The following is a 23,997-nucleotide window of genomic DNA, read 5'->3' as shown; positions in this document are numbered from 1 at the left end:
AGGGGAGGGAGGGGATTCTGCCCCTCTGCTCCGCTCTGCTGAGACCCACCTGGAGCACAGCATCCAGCTCTGGGGTCCCAGCACAGCAGGGACAGGGACCTGCTGGAGCCAGTACAGAATCTCTCCTATGAGAAAAGGCTGAGAGAATTGGGGTTGTTCAGCCTGGAGAAGGCCACAAGGATACTGTCCATGCCTTCAAGGGAGTGGAGAGCAGGAGAGCGAGTTTTAACAATGACATAAAGTGACTGTTGTAAACCAACAGAGGGCAGGGTTAGATGAGATATCAGGAAGAAATGCTTCCCTGTGAGGGTGATGAGGCCCTGCACAGGCTGCCCAGAGAAGCTGTGGCTGCCCCATCCCTGGGAGTGTTGGAGGCCAGGCTGGAAGGGGCCTTGAGCAGCCCGGTGTGGGGCAGGGGTGGGGCCGGATGCTCTGTGAGGGGCCTCCAGCCCGGGCCATTCCCTGACCACGAGCAGGAGCCCGCCCGGCCTGAGTGGCGGGAACAGCCGCGCCTGCGCGCCCCGCCCCGTCTGATTGGCCCTGCCCCCGGGCGTTGCCCAATCAGCGGTGGCTGTGGGGGCGGGACTTCCTGTCCGCATGGTCCCGTCGGTGGCTCTTCGCCATTGGCCGAGGCGGAGCTGTCGCTCGGCCGCAGAGCCGCGTTGCGATTGGCTGAAGGGAGGGGCGCTTGGCTGGTGGCGATTGGCCAGAGCACACCGAGCGGCGGGGCTCGGGCTGAGCCTCCCGTCTTTTTATTTCGCCGCCACCCATTGGCCGAGGCGGCCGCCGGGCGGAATTTCTGATTGGCCGGCGCACGCTGTTGCTAGGCAGGCGAGGCGGCGTGGGCGGGGCTCTGCTCGCCGATGAGTCGGCGCTGAGGCTCAGCCAGCGCGGACGCCCCGAACCCTCCGCCCGCCGCCCGCGACCCCCGCGACCCTCCGGACCCCCCGCCCGCCCCGAGGAGCCGCCGTCCGCCGCCCCTCGCCCCCCTCCCCGCAGCGCCATGGCCTCGGGATCTGAGTAAGTGCGGGCCCCGCCGCCTCCCCGCGGCCTAGGCCCCGCCGCGGCCTGGGCCCGGTCCGGCCCGCCCGCCTCACCCGGGGCGGCCCGCGGGCCCCAGGCGGGAGAAGGAGGCGCCGGGACGGGGATGAGCCGCTTCCCGCCTGAGGCCCCGCCACGGCCGGGCCTCGCCGGGAAGTGTCGAGTCATGGCGGGGGGGTGAGGCCGGGCCGGGCCGGGCCTCCCGCCGTGCCAGCGCCGGGCCTAGGGCCGCCCGCCCGCCTGGTCCTGAACTGCGGAGGGCTTTGTTTTCTAGACCCGTCCCGGGCTCCTCCTGCTCGCAGCGGTCCTCAGGCCGGGGCTGGCGAGTGACTTGGCGCTAGCCGAGGCAGACATGTTGTGCCGGGCATGGCCGAGGCGATCGGCGGTGTTTCCGTCTCGGGTGTCTTGCCTCACTCTTCTTGCCTCTACTCAGTTACAGGCTGAGGATCATCTTCCGTGCTCCTCGGAAATGAGTAACAGTGTCTGCACGCAGCCCACGTGCATTTTGAGCGGAGCAAAATAGAATCCAAAGATAAATGTTCCCAGTCCAAGAATACTCGAAGTGACTTTTTGACCTCGCTAGAGGCACTTTTGGTCCCTTTGGTGCCTTTTGATGTTATTTGAGTATGTTTTCCTCTTCTTTTGCGACTCGTGGAATCTAAACCTGCTTGTCCCAGCCGGGTCAGTTCCAGGGAGATGTGCCAGGAATTCCGTGTCTGCAGTGGAGGTGACATTCCCAGACCCCAGTTGTGCAGCTGTGCGAGTTAACAGTGTTTTTAAAAAGGGATTTCTACTTTAGCAAAGTTCTTCTCACCCACGTAGGAAACAGCAAAAGTTAGTTTGCAGCTGGAACACGGTTACTTTTTAGATGCCATTTTTTGTCACAGCTGCTGGCAGCCATCTTGCTGAACCGAGCCTCAGCATGGCAAGAAACATTCCAAAAGCTAAGGGAGTGTGGTTTCTAAAGGGATTCCTGTTTTCCTCTCCCAGCCTGTCTGAAACAGTGTTGAAAACTTGGCTTCTCCACAATGGGTCTAAACTCCCCCCTATAGTTGTCCTGTTTTAGTAAGTGGCTGCAGTCACCACATACCTCAGACACTTCACCTAGGGATAAAAACATTTTCTGATTTTTTTTTTTTTCTTTAATACCTACCTGGTAAAAGCAGTCCAGTCTGTAAGTCAGATGTTCAGATTGGTAAGAAATTGCTCATGGGTTTTATCTGGGAAGTGGTTTCACAAGGGTGGTGGTAAAAAGCTGCACCAGTGTGCGGAAGACATGGCTGATTTCACTTTCGTTACTGCAGCTGGAATAATTCTGGGAAGTGACTTTTTGTTTATTTTTTGCACAGACTTGAAGGAACAGCTTGTTTCCTTACTTTAAGTGGAGCTTTGGAGTATGCTTGTCATTTTCAGAAGGATCATTAGTTGGTAATTACTTTCTGCTCTGGCTGTTCATACCCTCCCCTGTGATGCCTCTGGCCATTATCACTTGCTGAACAAGGGGAGCTCTGACACAGAGAGGAACCACGGAGTGGTGTAATTAAGTCCATGAAGCTGTGTCGGGGAGGTTTAGGTTGAATATCAGGAAAAAATTCTGAAGGTGGTCAGTCACTGAAGCAGGCTCCCCAGGGAAGTGGTCACATCACCAAGCCTGACAGAGTTCAGGAAGCATTGGGACAATGGTCTCAGACACAGGTTGTGATTCTTGGGGCTGCCTTATGCCAGGCCAGGAGCTGGACTTGATAATCCTGATGGGTCCTTTCTAGCTCAGGATATTCTGTGATTCTGAAAGTTGTAGAAAGTCCCCTCGTTGTCCCATGTGTGAAATGGAGCTGTTGAACTGCTTTAATGAGAGAGAAAAGGAGGCTGAGGCAACCTGTTATGGTTGGCCTTTAGGGCTAGTACATATTTGCTTCAGTTTTATAGATGTCTTGCACTTTATATGCTGGCTTGGCCATTTGCTGTACTGGTGATTGTCTCCTCACTTCTGGCTTCTGTCTAGGGGCAGCTTAATGCAGACCTTGAATTTCCTTTTAATTCCGAAACAGCTCTGAAGCTACGTTTTGTGTTCAGTTTGTCTCTTTTATAGGTCAGGGAAAGAAAGGGGCGAGAGGGAAGGTATGTGAGGGAGCTGACAAAAGGAGTGGGTCAGGGAGGTGATTTGGAGGGTTTACACCTTGCTCTCTGGCCAGAAGCTCATTGAGGAGCTTTAAAATTACCTGGGTTAGCTTTCTGTCCCTGTCCTTTCCTGAAGTTTCCCAGCAGGAGTCGGAAAGCTAGCAGGACAGAGTCCCAACCCATGCCTTAGGCTTTCCTCTTTGGTATTTTCTGTTCCTGCTCTCCTTCCCACAGATGTTGGGGTTTGTCTGAGCAGGGTTGAGGTGCACAGATCTCTTCTTCCCTGTTATTTCAGCTGCAGTGCGAGCAGCCCCTGGAGAGATGCAATGAGGGCAAATGATGATGGTAACAGTATCATCAATTGCTGCTGAAAGATGGGTAGTGCTTGTCTGTCCAAAGCCTTGCCCTTGTCTGCAGGAGGACAGCTCTTCATTTCCGTGAATAGCTGACATGTAATTTTGTAGCACCTTTGTTTTTTCCTCTGCAGAGCTGTCAGGTCAGAACACTGAAGCTGACCCTGCGTGTTTAGCTCCTTGGATGCTCTTTCTTGGATACTTTTATTCCCTTTTTAATGCCTCTGAGCTTTTCGATCCTTCTAAGTGTATCTGGTATTGATCCAGCCTTCAGTTCTTAGGGAACTGTAGGTTCAGTTCTTCCATACTAAAACTTTTTTCTCTTACTTCAGCAGAACCAAGTGGATTCTTGCTGTGTTCTTCAGCACTGCTGTATGTCAGGAGTTATCTGAACTTTCTCTCCAGTTTTTTACAGCTTTTGCATTGTAGGCAGTGTTGATTGAAACTTGTTACCCAGTTCCTTTATCATTTATTTCTCATTTTGTGTCCCAGGCTGGTTTTCAGGCTGGATAGCAGTCCTTGCATCCCAAGGGACAAACACTTAGTTTCAGTAACAGTTCATGTAGCCAAAGTCTGGCAGTGGTTTCTTATGAAAAGGCCTTCGTGCAGAGGGATGAGTTACAGTCACATTCTGAATAACCCAAATACGAGTGTTGTGTCTCTCTGGTGTCTCTTAGCTGAAATCTTGAAATCTACTTGCTGGATTAGTTTCCAGTGGGAGGAGGCAAAGTCCTTAGAAGTAGGTTATTGGTTTTATGTACTGTTTAACTGTAATCTGCCCTGATAATGTATGTTCAGTTTTCTTACTGCTCTCTCAGTTTTTGTGGAAATCACAGACTTTTTAGGATTTGCAACAAGACCACATTTTTAGATTGAATACGGCATTTACAAGCCCTTTCCAGGATGTATCCATCAGCCTTTATTGGGTCCCTTTTTGCTCAGAGAATAGGTCTGCAGTGTCTTACCTCTTGCACTCTTTAATAAAGAGAGGAAAAAAAGGTAAGTTTCATAGTGCTGGCAGTCCAGGAAAGAACCTGTTTTACAGCTTGTTTTGTTCACTTAAAATAATGTTGCCTGTCTTTGCAACATGTTTTCCGCGCTACCACGGTTTAAGGGAAGCTTGAGAAACTTTTGGAAGCAAGCTGGCTGCCCTCACAGGCTTGTTTGGTATTGTTTCCCCATTTACATGTCAGAGAAAGGAGCCAACACTACATAGCCTGACTTGGAAAAGCCTCTGTCTTGAGGGCAGGAGGGACCTGGGTAACATCACACCATAGGTATGTCACCACTCTCTGATGGACTCTTAAAAATGCAGTGAACATGCCAAGTGCTGCCATTTCCACTCAAGGTTTGGTTTCTTCTGGTCATTCTGTCTCTAAAAGGGTGAGATGGAGCCAAAGTTATGACTGCCAGCATTGTCAGCAAAGCTCCCTACTATTTGCCAGTGCTTGCTTAGGACAAAGGAAGACTTTATTTTTCTTTATTTTCTTTCAGAATCAAGTCAGACTGTGCAAAGTTTTCTTTTCTTACCTTGGACACTGGCACAACCACATACTTGGAGAAAGTAGTCAGGTGCCCAGTGTGGGAAGCTACAGTACTCCACCCCTGTTGTGTGTGGCTAATGTACAGCTTCCAAGAGCTCCTCAAGAATAAGTTGGTTCAAATTCCTTTTATAACATAGAGTGAATTATTTGCTGTATTAGATTTTGAAGGAGAACAGTTAATCTGCCCTTCTTCCATTGCCCTGACATTTTTCTTGCTCCATTTTGTCAAGGCAAATGAATGATTTCTTGTATTTCTTGTGGCTTTGTTGGCCAGAGCTGCTGTGACTCCTGTGAAGGTATTATGGAATAGTGCTAAAAAAATCCCAACACAAAATCATTTTCTATGACCGCTTGAATATTTCTATGTCTTGCTTGGTTTAACAAACAGGCCTCGACAGGCTAAACTCTTACAACTCTTCCTGTCAGGGTTACTGCAGCATTGTCCTTTAATTCCCCTATTTATCTGGGATTTGACACCAAATAGACTTGAACTTCTGTTATGTTGGCAGCAGTTACATGTGATTTCAGATGAGTCTGACTAATTCATTGAGGCAAAACATCTTACAGTCAGCAACATCTCACTGACCACTTCTTTTCATAGATAGCTTCATAGCTGTATTCAGTGGAAGCTCATAGTTTTTTTTTCTGACAGAAAACGTTGTCTCTTGAACTCCTGCTACTGGTCTCTGGGAAGTAATGTTCTCCTTTGTTCTACAAAAAAGTATAGTTTATGAAAGATGAGACAACAAAGAGATTTGTAGGAAGTGGAGATGAAACGGGGCGGCTGGACAGGGCCAGTATCACTCAGACTCTTAAGCTGTGTTTTCTCTCCCAGCTCTAAAGCCGATGACTTGTCGACTGCTATTCTGAAGCAGAAGAACAGGCCCAATCGGTTAATTGTTGATGAAGCCATCAATGAAGACAACAGTGTTGTGTCACTGTCCCAGGTGCGTCATCTGTAGAGGCAAAGCGTTTAATCTGCAAGCTGTTGCTGTCTGTTAACTTGAAATGTAACTTTGCAACATGAGTACAAGTGTTTGCGTCAGGAGCTACAGCTGTTACCACGGAGGGAGGGTTGTCTTGTTTTCTGACACTCCTCCATGATAAAATGTTTCTTCGAGTCTCAGTTTGTAGGATTCAGTTGAGCTTGTGCCCTTCCTCCAGTTTCAGGATTAGCTCTATACCACTGTAGTGAGAGTCTCTGTCCTCTGGATTTAGTATATCACTTCCAAGATGTAATTTCCAAAGTCAAATAACTCTCCTTCAAATGCTCGAATTCCTATTTTTTCAAAAGCTTGTTCTAACATTTTGCTGTTTGCAGGCAAAGATGGATGAACTGCAGCTGTTCAGAGGAGACACTGTCCTGCTCAAAGGAAAGAAGAGGAGAGAAGCAGTCTGCATTGTTCTGTCAGATGATACCTGCTCAGATGAGAAGATTCGCATGAATAGGGTTGTTCGCAACAACCTGAGAGTGCGCCTGGGTGATGTGATCAGGTGAGGACACAGTGTTACCAGTGGAAGACAGTAGCAACATCACACATTATCTCATAGTATCTGAGCTGCCCTATTGCAAAAACAAGTTAAAACCTGTTAGAAATGAGTGCCAGAAAAAAATGGAACAGCCAAATATCAAGATTAAAAATCCCTCAAGGATATTTATATTCCAATTTTTGTTGTAAAAATAATTTTAAATTTAGGAATGCTGAAAAAATGTTGCAGAAATTTTGTTGTGCAGCACTTGCAGGAAGTAGAATCATAGAATTGTTTGGGTTGGAAGGGACCTTAAAAGCAGTAGGAAAACTTTGAAGTATGGATCTTTGCTTAGAGGAGACAAGTCCTATTCTGTGATGGGAATGGGTAGAAGGGTAGCATGTGAGCATTTCCTGAACATAAAAATGGTAGTTTACAGGTTTAAATATGACAGGGCTATCAGCTCCTCCTCCTGAGCATTGTCCTGATACGGAACATCCCACACGTTCTGAGAAAATAAGAGCTTGGGTTCTGACACCAGACTTTCTGAAGTGGTATCTATAATAATTTTTGAATGCAAAATGTGTTTCATACAAACTTGGTAGATTAGAAGAAAAGAGGCTGTTCCACCCATCCCTCTACCATTAAAAATGCAAGTTTTAAACACCACTATAGTTGGTTCAGAATGGTGCTTTGTGTCTTTGGATTTAAAATAGAGGTGAATTCTTACTTTAACTTAATGTGAGATTCCTGTTGGAGTCTCTTCTAGCATGACAGCCCATGCTCTCCTCTTTGTTAGCACTATGTCTGTAGTGGTTCTCAGCCTCCCAAATGTGTTTCCAGTTGTCTTGACTCACTGTGAGGTCAGGGAATTTTCACACCACTTGCCCTCAAAGTTTTCCTTGCCAATCTTTAAGTGCTTATAGTGTTACTGTGTCCTGGTTTCTGCCAAAGTCCAGATTCATGTGCTAATCATTTGCTGATTGTGGTCTGTCAGATGTTTTCCTTCTGGGACAGTGTGTCTTTTCCTTTACCCTTTTGCTATGTCCTCTCTGTAAAGCATGTGGTAAAAGAATCTGTTAGGAGTCTCTAACAAAAGTCACATACAAAAAGCTGCCTGCTCAGCTGCAGTTCCATGCAGGCTTTTCTTAGCTGGCGAGGCCAGTTTCTGCCATGGCTGGATACTTTGAGCTGTCGCTACAGTAGGCTGTTGTGCTACACTGCAAAATAATAACTGTGTTTAAAAAGGGGGAAGGGACCCTCAGTCTTTAACTTGATTATCAGCCCCTACAAAGTGGGACTGACAGACACTTGGCTGCCAAGGTGTTTACCCCTGGTTGGTACTGCGAGAGCCTTTGCTTGGAATCAGGTTTGTCAGCAGTAGGGACTCTGGGGACTGTAGTGGGAGAGAGGAAGGAACAAAGAGTTTTCCCCAGCTCACTTTTCCTTGCAGCTGGTTCTGCAGTAGCTTGTTGAAATAAAAGCTACCTCATGACTCTCACAGGCCTTTAGGCTGCATTAGAGATGTGTGAATGTGGTGAGGGGGTCTGCAGAAGAGCAGAAGGGTAGGAGGAAACTATGAAACTCTCCAGTGGTCTTGGACAGGGCTGAAAGCAGTGAAGGCAAGTGTGTGTTGTGAAGACCAGCTCTGGGTATGATTTTTGCCTTGTCAGCACTGAAATATTCTTGTGTCAGTAAGAAGTCTTGCCAGGGCTTTTGATGGTCTTTGGATGTTCTTTTGTGGGAAGGGGCATATCTTTTCTTTTCCAGGTGTAACACTGAGGTGCAAGTCCAGCATGATGTGGCTAACTGGGGTTTTCTTCTGTTGCAGCATCCAGCCTTGCCCAGATGTGAAATATGGCAAACGTATCCACGTGCTGCCAATTGATGACACGGTAGAAGGGATCACAGGGAATCTGTTTGAGGTCTATCTCAAGCCCTACTTCCTGGAAGCTTACAGACCTATCAGGAAAGGTAATGCCTGTCATTGAAGTCCTCATGGCAGCAAGTGTGATCTAGTCCTGAGACTGAATACAGAGAATTTCTATAAGCTTGCACAGATCTCTGTAAAGCATTAGACCAGCATTTAGAGACCAGTAGAAAGATATTTTGCTAGCGTTGATTTAAGTTTTCCCTAATCTTCAGAAGGAGTGATTGCTGCTGCTGGCTGGCAGAGCAATTTGGTAGTCCTGCATTTTTTAGCTACATGAGATGGGAGAGCATCAAAAAGGCTTAGGTGGAACTTGGGAGAAAATCTCGTTAAACTAAGTTGCTAGCACGTGATGTAATTGGTGAGTTGTCTGCATATTAATCAACTGGTTGGGTGTACATTGTGCTTATCCAGTCTCATCAGAGTCCATCCTTCATTAATGTGGTAATTGAAGGGGAGTCAGGTTCAGCTCCCCACATCTGGAGTGGTAGAGTTGGGTGCTATGCGGTGCTGAATGTGGTGACGTGCATATACCTGCCATAGAAGTGATCATATGCAGCATTATATAACAATTAACATAATACAATTTAATTAACTTCCTACTCTCACCTAAAATCGAATCACCTTGAGCCATACACTGGACTTCTCCATCCTCCCACATCACCCATGAAGTGCACCCAGGTCCTTGAGGAAAAGCAGAACCATGGGTGGGTTTGCCTTTGCCTGAGGCAGCAGTGACCCAGACTGTTTATCCCAGCATATTACGTGCATTACAGAAACTTTGTCTACTTCTACAGTATGTAAAATGTTGGCTGGGGAGGGGCAGTCACCAGGTGGCTTTTGCTAAATGTGTGTCCCAAAGTTTGCTGGTCCCACCACACTTTGCTCTCAGTGTAGTCATGAACAGTCCATTGCATCATTTGGTTTTCCAGAGGCTGATGTGCGACAGGAACGCAATACACCATCTCAGTGCCATGCTTTGCCTCTCCCTGGCATTGGAGTAGCCTCAGTGTCTGAAGTTTTGTCATCAGAGCCAAAGACCGTTTCTTCCTCTTAGGTTACGGAATAACGTGGAATAGGCTTCCGGTGTGCTGGGCCAGGTGCCAGCACATTGCAGTGATTTGTGTCTCTGGATCTGACAGCATGACCTTTTTCCCCATATTTACTAGTTTTTCAGTATTCTACACTTGTTCAGGAGTGAAACTCCAAAATGTTGTAGGTAGTCACTGGACAGCCTGGACACTTTCCCATACTATTCCACACACTTTGCCACTCATAACTGTTGGTCCTCTAGACATATCCCATCACATAACCTTAAACAAGACCTGAACCACATTCAGCAACATGCTGTTTCACAGCACCAAGCTTGCCAGAATTCCAGAAGTATTTGGACAACACCCTCAGGCATGTGGTGGGATCCTTGTAGCTGTCCTGTGCAGGACCAGGAGTTGGACTCAGTGATCCCCTTGGTTCCCTTTCAACTCAGGATATTCTGTGATAAGAACCAGGCTGGCTTCAGGTGTACTGAAAGGATATTAAAAATCTTTTAAATGCTCAAATGCTACTGTAACCAGCTTGGTGAAGGAAGACCTTGGGAGGGAGATGTAGGAAAGGTGCAGTTACCAGTAGTTCCTGGTGGGTGGCTCCCGAAGTACAGAGTGGATGGCAGTGCTCAGTTCACTCATCAGATTTGTCTCGGGACCAGTGATTCCATCGCATCCATAACCCCTGCTGCAAGGAGAAACACAAAGATAACCTTAGCCCAGGCATCAAGACAATAAACCTCACCACAGGGGACACCTACACCGAGTGAGGCGTTAAAAAACGTGCCCTGAGAACAAGCACGAATAAACATAGTCACCAGCTACTGTTATATACTGGATGCTTATAACAGAATTGGTTTAACATGCTCTGCTCAGATCTGTTATTATGCCAACCCTTTGTCCCCATGCTGGGTGCCAGAAAGGACTGTTGTCCTTTGACCCCAGCATGTGACTAAATATCACACAGCCACTCATTCCCCACCCAGCTGTGGGATGGGGAGCAGATCTGTAAAAACTCAACTCGTTGAGTTGAGATAAGAACATTTTAGAAATTGAAACAAATTAAAATATAATAGTAGCAGTAATGGAAAAGAGGGTGGATGGAACCCAAAGAGACACCTGGGACAGTTGCTCACCACCTGCTGACAAATGCCCAGCCTGTCCCTCATCAGTGTGTGATGTCTCACAGTGAAATCCCCCTAGTTTATACACTAGACATGGTGTTCTGTGGCATGGATAATCCTTTGGCCAGTTTGGGTCAGCTCTCCTGGCCATGCTCCCTCCTGGCTTCTCGTGCACCTGCTCACGGGCAGACCATGGGAAACCAAACAGTGCTTGAGTAAGGGTAAGCACTGCTGAGCAACAACTGAAACCATCAGCGTGTTATCAACATGATTCTCATCCTGAATCCAAATCACAGCACTGAAACAGCTACTAGGGAGAAAATGAACTCTATCCCAGCTGAAACCAATACAAGTATATCAGCTGGCACCCTGACTAAATTCACTTTGTTAGAGTAATTTAAGGAATAACTGGGAGGCTGAGTAGAAAACCAAATGTACTTTTGGGATTGTGTTCATAGCACTTCTGCTGTAACGTAGATGAAAGTACACTATATAGACACAAGTTGAAGTTATCCAGGTCTGTAGCCCAGTGCAGCCAGGAGTTGTAGTGCAGTTTTATATATTACTCTGCTTCTGGAGACGAACAGTTACAACTAGTAGCAACTAGTTATAATGAATTCAAAATAAATTTTTATTATGTTAAGGCTTTTTGCATGTTCTAGAAATGTTAAATTGAAACGGAATGGGAAAAAAATGTGATTTCTTGCCTTTGTGTTTTGTATTTGGGCAGGGTGTTCTTTTCTATTTGCTGGTTTTTACTGGATGAAATTGGAGAATTGAAACAGTGCTCAGGCTGTCTCAGTGGATGCAGCTCCTGAGTTTAACATGCAAAGCAGTGTTATAAATGCCACGGTGTCTGCTGGTGTGACCCACTTCCTTGAACTCTGGGGCTGCTGGTTGTGCAGGGGTTGACATTTTGCAGGTGTGGGTTGCAACAGGCCGCTGACTGATGTGTGGGGTTTTGCAGGTGACATCTTCTTGGTGCGTGGAGGGATGCGTGCAGTGGAGTTCAAAGTGGTGGAGACAGATCCAAGCCCGTACTGCATAGTGGCTCCGGACACAGTGATCCATTGTGAGGGAGAGCCCATCAAACGAGAGGTGAGTAGGACCCTGCCGAGTGGTTCTCCTCTGTCCAGAGTCTGTTTCTGGGACAGTGCTGGAGTGCAGCAGTGTTTGCAGTTCCTGTTTTGACATTTTGTCTACTGACTGTAATGGTTAGAAACTCCAGTTTCAGGGGGTGAGCTTCTGCTAGAGGTAGTAAGAGAAAGGTACTTCCAGTGTCTTCCTCATATGCTGAAAGCAGCAGGGGGTAGATCTGCTGATGAGATGCCATGCTTTGGCAGCAGCTGCTTTGCATCTGCCTGCAGGTATCTCACACTGTGCTTGGATGCATCTTCTAATTCCAGTGTTCCCTTGATTCATAGCAGAGGGAGCTTCCAATGCTGCTAGATTTCATGCCGTGTAAAAAGAAAGTAACAGGCACTTTTTCTGAGAGAAATTTGAAATCCCCAAATGGTTGACGTTAAAAAAAATAAGAATTCCCCAGTCCATTAAGGTGTCTAGCCCTGAGTGTTGCAACCTTGTGGCTGCCTGCAGGGCTTGTCTGACAGGTCTTGGCTACCTGACTGTTACAGAGTAGGGGATCTCAGGGAAATGAGCTAAGGTGGGTGCATACTTCATAGAATAAGTACCTTTTTCTCCCTGCAAATAGAGTGAGTGCTGGTTTGTTGTTAGCTGCCTTCTGAAGAACTCACCTCTGTGACCCTTGTGAGACTGCACCTGGGCAATCCATGAATCCAATTTGGCCTCTTCAGGCCACAGCAGAGATAGATATGAGTAAGTTCAGCCAAGACCACAAAAATTACTAGGAGCTGGAGGTCCGGAATGAATGAGGAGGAACTGGGATCAGGGGATGATGCATCCTGGAGAAGGGAAGGCAGAGGGACAGACCTGATGGGAAGGGGTAGATGACCAGGGTCTTCTGAGAGCTGTGCCCAGGGACAGGACTGGAGGCACTGGCATGAACTGGATCAAGGGAAATTACCAGTAGATACTAGGAAAAATGTTTCTCCCAATCCTGGAAGCAGAGCCCAGAGAGGGCAGAAATCTCCAATCTTGAGATCTTCAGTGCTTGTTAGGTTGAGCCCCTGAGTGACCTGATTGAGGTAGGTGAGGCTTAAACTGAGCGCCTCTGAGATTCCAGGCTGTGTTATTATTTTAGTGTGGCCTAAATAACTGAGGCCAGTAGAGGTTTGGACAGCTGAATGAATGGATGCTATGAAGGAAGAGTTGGTTACAACTAATCTTATCTATTTGTCTGGACCTTAACATTCTGTGCTAATTGGAGTCAGTGTCAAAAGGTAACACTGCACCTCAGTAACTGGCAGAGAGAGTGTGCCAGATAGTTAGACATAGCATTTACTCTAAGGAGTAGGTATGTTTTATACTGATACTGTCTCTTGTTACTTCGATTAGCCCCACCAAAGAGTCACAGAGCTTGTTTTGTGCTAGAGTCTGTAGGGAGCCTGGCAGCAGAGGCTGTCATTCCAGAGGGTGGGCTTCAGTGAAGTCTGAGTACGTGCAGGCAGTTCTCTTTTTATGTCTGGGAAGACAAAGCTAAGAAACAGTTATAGAAGACATCAGGAAGACTTGAAAGAGAGAATCTCAAGACAGGCAAGAAATGTCTAAAAAGCCATATTCCTGGCTCCTGTAGACTGGGAGGGGTTGTTGAAGTATTGTTTTCACTCAAATGTTTGATGTATTTCCTCCTGGGTAGGATGAAGAGGAGTCGCTGAATGAAGTGGGCTATGATGACATTGGTGGCTGCCGGAAGCAGCTGGCTCAAATCAAAGAGATGGTGGAGCTTCCCCTCCGACACCCTGCTCTCTTCAAGGCCATAGGGGTGAAGGTATGTCCCCGAATGTGGGTGGATAAGTGGGCTTACCCTGGGAAGTGTCTCTCCACGACAGAGCTTTAGGAGATACTGGAGAGGGGAAGAAATAATTTGTGGTGTGGGGTTTTGGTTTGGTTTTTTTTAATACTAGTGTTTGGAAAGTATTTGCTTATGTGTTCTGGACACAGACTGAAGCACTGGCAGCTTGTAAAGCAGAGTGATGCTTTGAATCAGTGCTGCCAGTTACTGGCAAGGTTTTTATTGTGTGTTATGTGAAGTAGTAAGGGTGTTGATAGCAATGCTGGGATGGCAGCTGTTGCATGAGTTTGCATCACAGTTTCAGACTGGCATTATCAAATGCTTACAAATTCACTGTGAAGCTGCTTAAGCAGTCAGATACTCACCACCTAAGTCCCTTGCCTTTGTTTAAGCAGTCAGATACTCACCACCTAAGTCCCTTGCCTTTGTCCTCAGCCTCCACGTGGGATCCTGCTGTATGGTCCTCCTGGCACTGGTAAAACACTGATTGCCCGAGCGGTGGCCAATGAAACGGGAGCTTTCTTCTTCCTGATCAACGGTAAGCTTTGTGTCTGCTTTGGCCCCAGATCTGCTGTGTGCTCATTCGTCCATCTTATGGTAAGGAATGGTGTTAAGTAGACTTGTAGAGCCCCATTGTCTTCTTGACATCCTTCCTTACTTCTTTCAAGCATGCCTCTGGGGATACTTGGAAGCCCTTTGTGTGAAAGTATCTGTCGTGGCACTTCCCTGAAGCTTGATTTCGTTGTAGCAGAGTGCTTGGAAGATTGTGCTGGGACATGGGGATTTGGAGTCTGTCGGTCCACTTACATTGGTGAGGGCAGAGCTGGTAGGCTGGCTTTGTTCCCACCCTGTTCCATTCAGAAGAGAAGCTGCTATGGATTCCTCTTTCCCCTCAAGTAAAGCACAAAGACCTCTTTTGTTTCACAGTACATTATCTGGAAGGAACTTCACTGAAAACTATAATGAGATCCTTTAGACTTAGCTACAAGTGACAGAACTCCTATTGATAACACTCACCTGTAGCAGTTGAGGTGGCTACTGGTTGATATCTAGTAAGGGCCAGATTCTGAATTTTCCACACGGCTTTTCTGTCCCATTTTAATCAGTGCTGGAATAACAGAATAGTTTTACTGAAGGAAAATGCAGCTTTTCTTCTCTGATTTCAATCATGTGACAGTGACAGCAAAGAGCAGTATAACACAGCACAGCAGTGACCAGCAGTAGGGTTGGTGACTTGCTTTTATCTCTAGATAGTGGAAGTAAATGGGCTGGTTTTAGCCATATGTCACCACTGTCATATACTTCCTCAAGTGTGTGGAAACTATCACTGAATGCTAATGCACCAGCCATTTCTTTATATGGTTGTACATCTACTGCATAATAAAAATAACACTGTCAGAGTTAGCGATGCATTCGCTGCCTGCTGGCCCCAATCCTGAGCTGTAGGCAGGGCTGATGTGAACTGGTGAGTTACCTGTAATGAAATACTTGGAGCACCTGCCCACACCTGTGTCTCTGCAGCTGGCAGCTTTGTGTGCCTGAGGGTCAGGTTTCTTTTTATTGGATCCTTTAGAAGCATATTTTCTCTTCACTACATCTGCCATCAGCATGATAGCAAAATCTGTAAAAACAGAATAAATCTGTAAACCTGCACTAGTGTTCAGCAGTTGTAGATGTCAGGGGAATGCTGTCCATCCATTTGGGATCAGTGTGCTTACACACTTTTATTTTGTATTTAACCTTTGAGAGGAGATGGGAGTTGTGTTTTTGTTTGTTTGTGGTTGGTTGTTTTGATTTTTTAAACTAATTTTTAGGATCATACAGAGGTAAATGTATACCTGTATAATGTAAGCTAGAGATGGCTTCATAGAGCTTTTCCTTCCCTATCCTGGTAATTCATCACCTTATAATTTGATTGCTTCTCTTGCAAGCTAGGACTGGCATTAACTGTGTGTGGTGGCACATTACAGAGAAGCTCACCAAGTGTGAAATAGGGTAAGGAAAGAGGCAGCTAAAGGTAGCTCATTGACTAGTGCTGCATTCTCTTAGAGTAAAGTGGAAACACCAAAATAATGATAGAAAGTAATTCTGCATGCTGGTCTTGCCTTTCAGCTGCAGATTTAGTGAATTTGATGGATAGTATTTGCTTTGGCTTGAAATATAGCTTGTCCCATGTGAATGTTGTACTAAAAAAATTCAGCTGCATATTTTTGAGACTAGCTGCCTCTCTTCTGAATGCCACAGTGCCACTATTTTTTAGGTCCTGAGATCATGAGCAAGCTGGCTGGTGAATCTGAGAGCAACCTGAGGAAAGCCTTTGAAGAAGCAGAGAAGAATGCTCCTGCGATCATCTTCATTGATGAACTGGATGCCATTGCTCCTAAGAGAGAGAAGGTAAAGAGAGCCTGTAGGAGGTAAATTAGTATGTCCTTTCTTGGTAGCAGCTGGCAGGAGTCTCTGCATTTGACTACAGGGTAAAGCAGCATTTCCTTAATACCCGAATTGAGTTGGACATGAGGTGGGTCAGATGCAGTTCACGACGTTTGTTACCGTCCTGTGGCTGCTGTGTCTGCCAGCTGTGATGCAGTGCTGGCTCCCATGCTCCTTGTAGAGCTGTTGGTCTCAGCGCCGCTTTCTCTCCCCACAGACACACGGGGAGGTGGAACGTCGCATCGTGTCCCAGCTGCTGACCCTCATGGACGGGCTGAAGCAGAGGGCACATGTGATCGTGATGGCAGCCACCAACAGACCCAACAGCATTGACCCAGCGCTCCGGCGATTTGGTAACCGCCACTGCCCTCTCTTCCCCATGTGTGACACACTTTGTGACAGGCCATGCTTCAGGGGCCCCAGATTGAGCAGAAATTCATGCTGAACATTTTCTGTGTGTTACATAAACTATTGACTTGTCTCCAGCTCCTTGCTAGAAATTAATTTCCAGGTTTGCAGCCTTTGATGTTGTTTTCTGTGCCATGTAAGGTGAGAGCATGTAGAAATAAAATATTAGTTTGAAGTGGGAAAAGTGTGCTAGCCTCTATTAGGTGAAGTTGTTTCAGGACATAGTTTAGGAGGAAATGCCTAAGAGGATGTTCATGCATTAGATTGCAGAAGGCTGTGAGTTACTTGATTTGTCTTTCTTCTATTAATGGCATGTACAGTAGTTTCTGAGACTCAGGTTTTCAAAACATGGCACTGTGAATGAATGTCTGGTGTATGACCAGCTGGTACAGTCTGTAATAGCAAACCTGTCGAGTGTATGGGGAAAATGGCCTCTTAAATGTGTAGTGAGACATTTGAAAGCACAGCTGTGACTGGAGGAAAAATAGAGGTGTGCATAGTGAATATTGCAGTGATACCCTGTTTTCCTCAAGTGTTTCACCACTTGGGTACTGCTCTGAAAATTCTAAAAAATTATATCTCTCAGTATTTCTGGACTCTTGTGGACAAGGACACAAAGGTAGAAATAATCAAAAATGTCTTACGGTATGTTGGTTCAGTGAAGCCTATTTTCCCAAAAATGAGGCTCAGAAAAAGTTACTAAATTATCCATTTTCTGTGCTGTATAATCCCCAGCTCTTAATGTTAGTCTCACAGTAGTCTCACCCTAAATGCCTAATGCCTTTCATCCTTCTCTGATCTATCTCTTCTATTGTGCTGATAAATGCTGCAGGCAAACCCAAAACTCTGGCATTTTCTGAAATTTTGTGGAAAAAATTACTTTGTTCAGTCAGAGGAAGGCAGCAGGTGCAGCTCCTCTGGCGTGCAGAATCAACAGCTCAACGTGTGTTTGTGCTCCCCAGGTCGTTTTGACAGAGAGGTAGATATTGGTATCCCAGATGCTACCGGGCGCCTGGAAATCCTGCAGATCCACACAAAAAATATGAAACTGGCTGATGATGTGGATCTGGAACAGGTGAGTGCTGTTAGGAAAGCTTGTCTCCTTCTCAGTGCTCTGTTCTGTAGTGGAACAGTTGTTAAGGCTTGATTGTACAAGTGCAGTGGCTCAATTAGGACAGCATGAAACTGCATGAATGTGTGATCTCTGGGGTTCCTTCTGACCAGTTTACCAGTAACCAAAAGTCCTCACTCACTAGTTAACAATGGCATAGCTAAGTGAAACAAATACGTGTCATTCCAATCTGGAAGTGCCTTGCCACTGTCGTCCTGCGTGTGTTTGCCATGGCATTGCCTTTAAAAGCACAGCAGGCCTGAAACAGCTCCCACACACCTGACTGAACATTGTGGTGTCACTAGACACCACCTGTAAGCTGGATGGTTTCTGTCATCTCTGTCCTGAATGAAGTTCTGCAGTCCTCAGGGTTACCTTTCTGCACACCATTCGAATTCCAGATGCAGATTGGATCTGCAGTAGGCAGTAGAAAGCACAGTGTCTTTCCCTGAGTGGCAGCACTTGTCTTGAATGTGCAGCAAAGCCCTGGTGTTGCTGCCCTCCCTTCCCGGTGAGGGACCAGAGTGTGTGTTGCCCTTGCTTGTATCCCTGTGAGTCATGGTCAGTGCTCTGCTTTCAGGTGGCAAACGAGACCCATGGCCATGTTGGTGCTGACTTGGCTGCTCTCTGCTCAGAAGCTGCTCTTCAGGCTATCAGAAAGAAGATGGATCTCATAGACCTGGAAGATGAAACCATCGATGCTGAAGTGATGAACTCTCTGGCTGTGACCATGGATGACTTCAGGGTAATGCAGGAGTGCCCCTCGTTCTTCTGGGTGCAGTTAATTGCTTCTCTGAAGCAAGGGAAAGTAACATGCTAGAATTCATATAATACCATTTCTTCTAACAACAGTGGGCTCTGAGCCAGAGCAACCCTTCTGCTCTTCGGGAGACTGTGGTGGAGGTGCCACAAGTTACCTGGGAAGATATTGGTGGCCTAGAAGATGTGAAGAGAGAACTCCAGGAGCTTGTACAGGTAAGGCTTTACAACAGATTTTTTGCTTAGCCAGCTTAAAAAATAATTATAATAATAAAATCCAGAATATCTCCTGTCTGGGCTGCAGAGTAAATGCAGAGGCTTTATGGTATCTACTTGTAATGGACTATAAATACCATGCTGTTCCATCTTAGTGAACTTGGGGAGGAAGGTGCTGGGAAGCAGCATCAGGTTTTCCTGAGCTGAATCTACAGTGACATTTTATGTGGGTGTTGTGCAACGTGCAGAAACAGCCACAGTTCTGCCTCATAAGTGGAGACCAGCAGTGGGACCACTGCTGAGAATCATCTTACATGGTAGCTTTATCCAGGCAGGCAGTGGACGAAGATGCTAATACAGAGGGCTTCTGAAGGGCTCCCCATCAGCCTTAGCACAGGGAGACTGTGAGGTGAGAAGTAATTGTGAAGCCCTCTACAAAAGGAAAGATCGGGACAAAATGTTACAAACGGTCTATGGAAACTCCAGGTGTCTGCACTGGCATGGTTTGGGTTTGATACATTCCTGCTTTAGCTAGCTCTGTAGAAACATCCTGTCTGTGAATAAAAGAATCTAAATTTTCAGTCTAATTTTGTGATGTTAAAATCATCACCTGTCTTGTATCTGACCTCGTTGCTGAGGATAAAGGCTCGCATCAGACACCTTGCCTGTCTCTGGAGAGCAGAACAAATGGGTTAGGTAATGAGCTGTTCCCTTTTGCTTCTGCTGGGCAGAGTGAAGCTGAGGTTAAGTGTGCTGGAAAGTACTGAACTGGTACTTAGTTCCTAGAGGTAAATAGGTTGTTCTAGGCACCGTTCCAAACCAGTGTCTGCTTAAAAACTGCAGTGGCACTAGGCAGGATCTTGTGTTTAACCCACCAGAAATCTCAGGTAGTGCTTCTGGTAGAAGCAAGAAGAAGAACTGACTCAGAGAAAGGTGTCCTTTCCCATGGCAGAGGAATTGGATTGTATGATCTTTTGAAGATCCCTTCCTACCCAAACCATTCTGTGCTTCCAAGGTAGTCTGTTCTGGCTCATCATGGGAGGTTTTTGTTTTGTTCTCCTTCAGTATCCTGTGGAGCACCCAGACAAGTTCCTCAAATTTGGCATGACCCCATCAAAAGGTGTTCTGTTCTATGGGCCACCTGGTTGTGGTAAGACACTGCTGGCCAAAGCCATTGCCAACGAATGCCAGGCAAACTTCATTTCCATCAAGGGGCCGGAACTGCTCACCATGTGGTTTGGTGAGTCTGAAGCCAACGTGCGCGAGATCTTTGACAAGGTAAGTGTTTCTCCTACTCCCTGTGCTGTCTTTGTCTCCACTGCATCTGTCTTACTGGTTCTTGTTTGTGTTTTCTCCACTTGCACTGAGAGCAGGAGCTGCTTTCCTGGGGGAATTAATCCTCTTCAGCAACATAACTCTTAAAATGGTTTTCTGTGACTGCAGTTGGCGTCTGTTGTTAGAGGTTGATAAATTCCCCAGAGCCTTTGGCAGAGGCTATGGTTAGGATGGCACATGTGTGCTCCACATCCCTGGAAACTTAGATTAACACCTCATTAACTGTCACCATCTACAGATTTGCAGAATCTCATGTGAGGTTTTGTCATGCAATATACACAGTTTAGAAAGGAGCTCACTTCTGCTCAGTTGTCCCATAGTGTCTGCATGGATTATCTTGTGAATCCTTGCCCTTGTGGTCAGGGACGGTGCTATTAGAACAGAGTTGTCAGGAGAGTAGAGAGGAATTTAAGTGGGAGGGAACCTCAGAGACTGTCTAGTTCAGCTGTTTGTCCAGAGCAGGGAGATAACTTTGAAATTTCATAAGCTCAGTGCATTGAGTTCTGGACATGGGTGAAGGGTGGAGAATCCCTGACCTCTCTGGGCTTGTTTGCTGGTGTTGGAGAGCTCCTATTGTGAACAATTTTTTTCCTTATTTCTCGCTGGGATTTTCTCAGCAGCTGTTTGTGCCTGTGGTGCTCCCTCCTTTCACTGCGCACTGTGAAAAAAGATCCAGCTCCCTATAACTATACATTAGGTAGCTGAACGCAACAATTGGATTTCTCCCTTCCACTGGATATATCTCACCTACTTGTGTGCCTGAATGCCCAGCTGACATCCTCAGGTCTTGCAGGGAGAGTTCTAGTCCAGCAAAATGGCTGAATTTTTCACTCTGGACATTGGAGTTGCTACTTTTCTGCCTGGTTCACAATGTTCCCACTGTGGGGAAATCCAGGAGAATTTGATGGAGGGGTTGTGTGGCAGGGGATTGTTCTGGAGCAGCTCTTCCAAGCTCTTCTTGTGAAGAGCTTCTGGTACTCCTGAGCTGTGTTAATGGTAAGGAAAGCTTATAATGAAGTCAGTGTGCTCCTTGTTGGGCAGTATTAGCATGGAATAATGGTGCCCACTGCTGTTTGCAGGCTCGCCAAGCAGCCCCGTGTGTGCTGTTCTTTGATGAGCTGGACTCCATCGCCAAGGCCCGAGGTGGGAATATCGGCGACGGCGGCGGTGCTGCAGATCGTGTCATCAACCAGATCCTGACTGAGATGGATGGCATGTCCACTAAGAAAAACGTCTTCATCATCGGTGCCACCAACAGGCCAGACATCATTGACCCAGCCATCCTGCGCCCCGGCCGCCTGGATCAGCTCATCTACATCCCCCTGCCTGACGAGAAGTCACGGGTTGCGATCCTTAAGGCCAATCTGAGGAAATCACCAGTTGCCAAGGTAGGATCTGTGCCCTGACCATTTCTGGCTTGGGTTTGCTGTGTGCTGCTCGTGTTCCTCACAGGCTGTGGACAGCACAGAGGTCTGGAGGCTCATCTGTATAGTAGGATAGAAGAGGAAGCTGGAGCTCTGAGGTTAGGTGTCAGCAAAGCTGGAAATCAGTCTGCAAGCGCAGCAAGACTGTCTCAAAGTGGGGTTCTGCTCACAGTGCAGGGTCAGAAAAGCCTTTTTTGGTGAGGTGGAAAAGATTCTTACGCTCTGGGAAAAAAATAAGTGTAGAACACACAGATGGGAAATAGGAATTGAAGAGGAATCATTGCAGTGAGTTGTTGCTGAACCCTGTCATGGGCAAGAGCTGTGTCCCTTGCCTGGGAAGAGGCAATAATGCAGCTGAGAGTTAATCAAAGAAAAGCAGACATGAAGTGAGAGCCCAAGCTTGCCTATTTAGGTGCTGCTGAGAAGGAAAGTTTCAAAGGAGGTTGCAGTAATACCCTCTCAATTGAGGGGGAAGAGAGGAGGAGGTCGGCTGTCTTGGTCTGCCTGTGCCCCATCTCTATTCCCAGTGTGATGGTGTTTTGTTTGATTCCTCATGCTGAGACCTGAGCAAGTCATATCCTAAATCTGTAAGTGCAGAGGCATTTACAGCCACTTTGTGGATTCTTGGTGGGTGTGAGGAGCATAGCCTGCTTTCATGTGTGGTTAACTTTTCCTGAAAAAGAGAATCTTAACAGCTGATCTTTCCAAAATTGGCCATAGTTAAGGGAGCACCTTGATACCCTGGGATCTGACGACACCTCTCTGTCACTTGAGGATGTGAGGTGTAAAGGAAAGGCCTCTCTTCTGTATTTTTCTCTAGGATGTCGACCTGGATTTCCTGGCTAAGATGACCAATGGCTTCTCGGGGGCTGACCTGACAGAAATTTGCCAGCGTGCCTGCAAACTGGCCATTCGCGAATCCATCGAGAGTGAGATCAGGCGAGAGCGTGAGAGGCAGACCAACCCTTCTGCCATGGTGAGTGGGACACTGAGCTCTCCCTACCCACATGTGTGAGGTGTGATGTGTTCCTCTGTCATCCTCGGGGATGAGTGGGCTCTTGTGCAGAGCGGGGAGCTGGAGCACTTTGTTCTCATCTTGTGGGAGGTTGAGGACCCTCCTGGGATGCCTCATGGTCAGCATTGCTCAGGAGGTGCCTGCTGCAGCCCTGACTCATGCACACCTTTCCAGCCCCCGCCTTGGAGGGTGTTGGGAGCCTCCTGGCCTGGAGGGAAGCTGTGAGCAGCTGTTGGGCCTGTGGAGCTTGGGCACACAGCTCACCTGGTCCCTCTGTCCCACTGCAGGAGGTGGAGGAGGACGACCCGGTTCCTGAGATCCGCAGGGATCACTTTGAGGAGGCCATGCGCTTTGCTCGCCGCTCTGTCAGCGACAATGACATCAGGAAATACGAGATGTTTGCACAGACCCTACAGCAAAGCCGTGGCTTTGGCAGCTTCAGGTACCTTTGGGATGGGAGGGGTGGGCAGTGTGGCTCAGCCAGGCCTGAGCACAGCACTGAGGCAGCTTTCTGCTGGGTTCTGGGCGTCAAACATCTTTTCTACTGCACATTCCCATTCAACCCAGCACGTAGAGCACCACTGCACAGTGTGGCAGGTGTAGGCTGTGCTGCAGGTCGGTTGTAGCTGTTCTATTAGTGCTCCTGAAGTCCTTTTTTTCCTTTAACTCAAGTGACAGCCAGCAGCCATGAGCCCTTAGACCTTCCCTAATGCTTCATCCCATTCCTCTTTGCCCATCCTAGTTGTCACTGGGGGTTGGCGCAGAGGGAGGGGATGGTGCTGAGCTGCCAGCAGGCTTTTCAACAGCATCTCTTCTGTCCTGCACTGCTGCACGCAGGTTCCCGTCAGGCAACCAGGGCGGCGCCGGTCCGAGCCAAGGCACAGGAGGTGGCAGCGGGGGCAACGTGTACAGCGAAGACAATGACGACGATCTCTACGGTTAACTCGCTGTCCTCGGTGGACCAAACTCCACATCAGGCCACGTTGTACAGGGAAAAATCCAGTGTTCAGTGGACTCTTGGCTTCTTCATTCCTCAGTCAGAACAGTGTAGCTGCACGTCAGACTTTGTACAGGGAATGTTTTCTGCAAACACAAATCCAGACCGGTGTTCAGTTGGGAGGCAGACAGTGAATTAACAAGGAGGGGAACTGACTAATTTCTGAGAAATTTCTGTTCTAGTTTATGTGGCAGAATCAGCAGCTTTAGCAAAGGGTACAACGCTAGCCTGTATTAAAAAAACAAAACCCCACAAAAAAGAATAAAAAAAAATTAATAAAAATCCCACAAAACTCTAGCCAGACCCCAGCAGTTCTTTTGTGTGGTGATGGCCCTGTCTAAACCCATGTTTCTGGCGTGCTGTCTGAGCACTCCTTGCTCCAGTGGAGCCTATCCGTGTGTGTATTCCCCTGCTGTGGACAGGGCTGCTCTTTACGCTTAACGCCTCTCAGCTCTGTTAGTGGAAGAAATGGGTTTGGCAGGGTCTCTGCCCTGCCCTGGCTTGGCAGCAAGAGCCTGGCAGCAGGTACCTGGTGTTGCTTCTCCGAGGCTGGCCATGAGCTGTCAGGTCTCCTGCTGCTGTGGCTTTGCAGTGAAGGACCTCTCCAACAATCCCCATCTTATCCAGGCATGAGGGGCACTTGGGGTGTCTCTGGGGTTCTGGCACAGTGTGACACCACTGTGGCTGGGGAGAGAGGAGCTTCAACACATTTCATGTGTCCCAGTGGCTTTCTGATGGTTGTCTTGG

The 23,997-nt window shown here is 47.3% G+C and overlaps 1 protein-coding gene across 1 annotated transcript; it reads left to right on the top strand.

The window, feature by feature from the left end:
- The first annotated feature begins 927 nt into the window (after positions 1 to 927).
- VCP (valosin containing protein) lies at positions 928 to 23,547 on the top strand. The gene is made up of 17 exons (XM_069001185.1): positions 928 to 1,020; positions 5,892 to 6,003; positions 6,378 to 6,550; positions 8,358 to 8,500; positions 11,591 to 11,721; positions 13,400 to 13,531; positions 13,991 to 14,093; positions 15,816 to 15,949; positions 16,203 to 16,338; positions 17,356 to 17,468; positions 18,085 to 18,249; positions 18,357 to 18,479; positions 19,545 to 19,757; positions 20,894 to 21,202; positions 22,059 to 22,214; positions 22,541 to 22,695; positions 23,091 to 23,547. The coding sequence occupies exons 1-17, from the start codon at positions 1,004 to 1,006 to the stop codon at positions 23,194 to 23,196; spliced, it is 2,421 nt and encodes an 806-aa protein (XP_068857286.1). The 5' UTR covers positions 928 to 1,003; the 3' UTR covers positions 23,197 to 23,547.
- The last annotated feature ends 450 nt before the right edge of the window (positions 23,548 to 23,997 follow it).

This window comes from Aphelocoma coerulescens, assembly GCF_041296385.1.
Source record: "Aphelocoma coerulescens isolate FSJ_1873_10779 chromosome Z unlocalized genomic scaffold, UR_Acoe_1.0 ChrZ, whole genome shotgun sequence".
Lineage (NCBI taxonomy): Eukaryota > Metazoa > Chordata > Aves > Passeriformes > Corvidae > Aphelocoma > Aphelocoma coerulescens.
The sequence above is the reverse complement of the archived record's forward strand: the minus strand, read 5'-3'. Positions and strand labels throughout refer to the sequence as shown.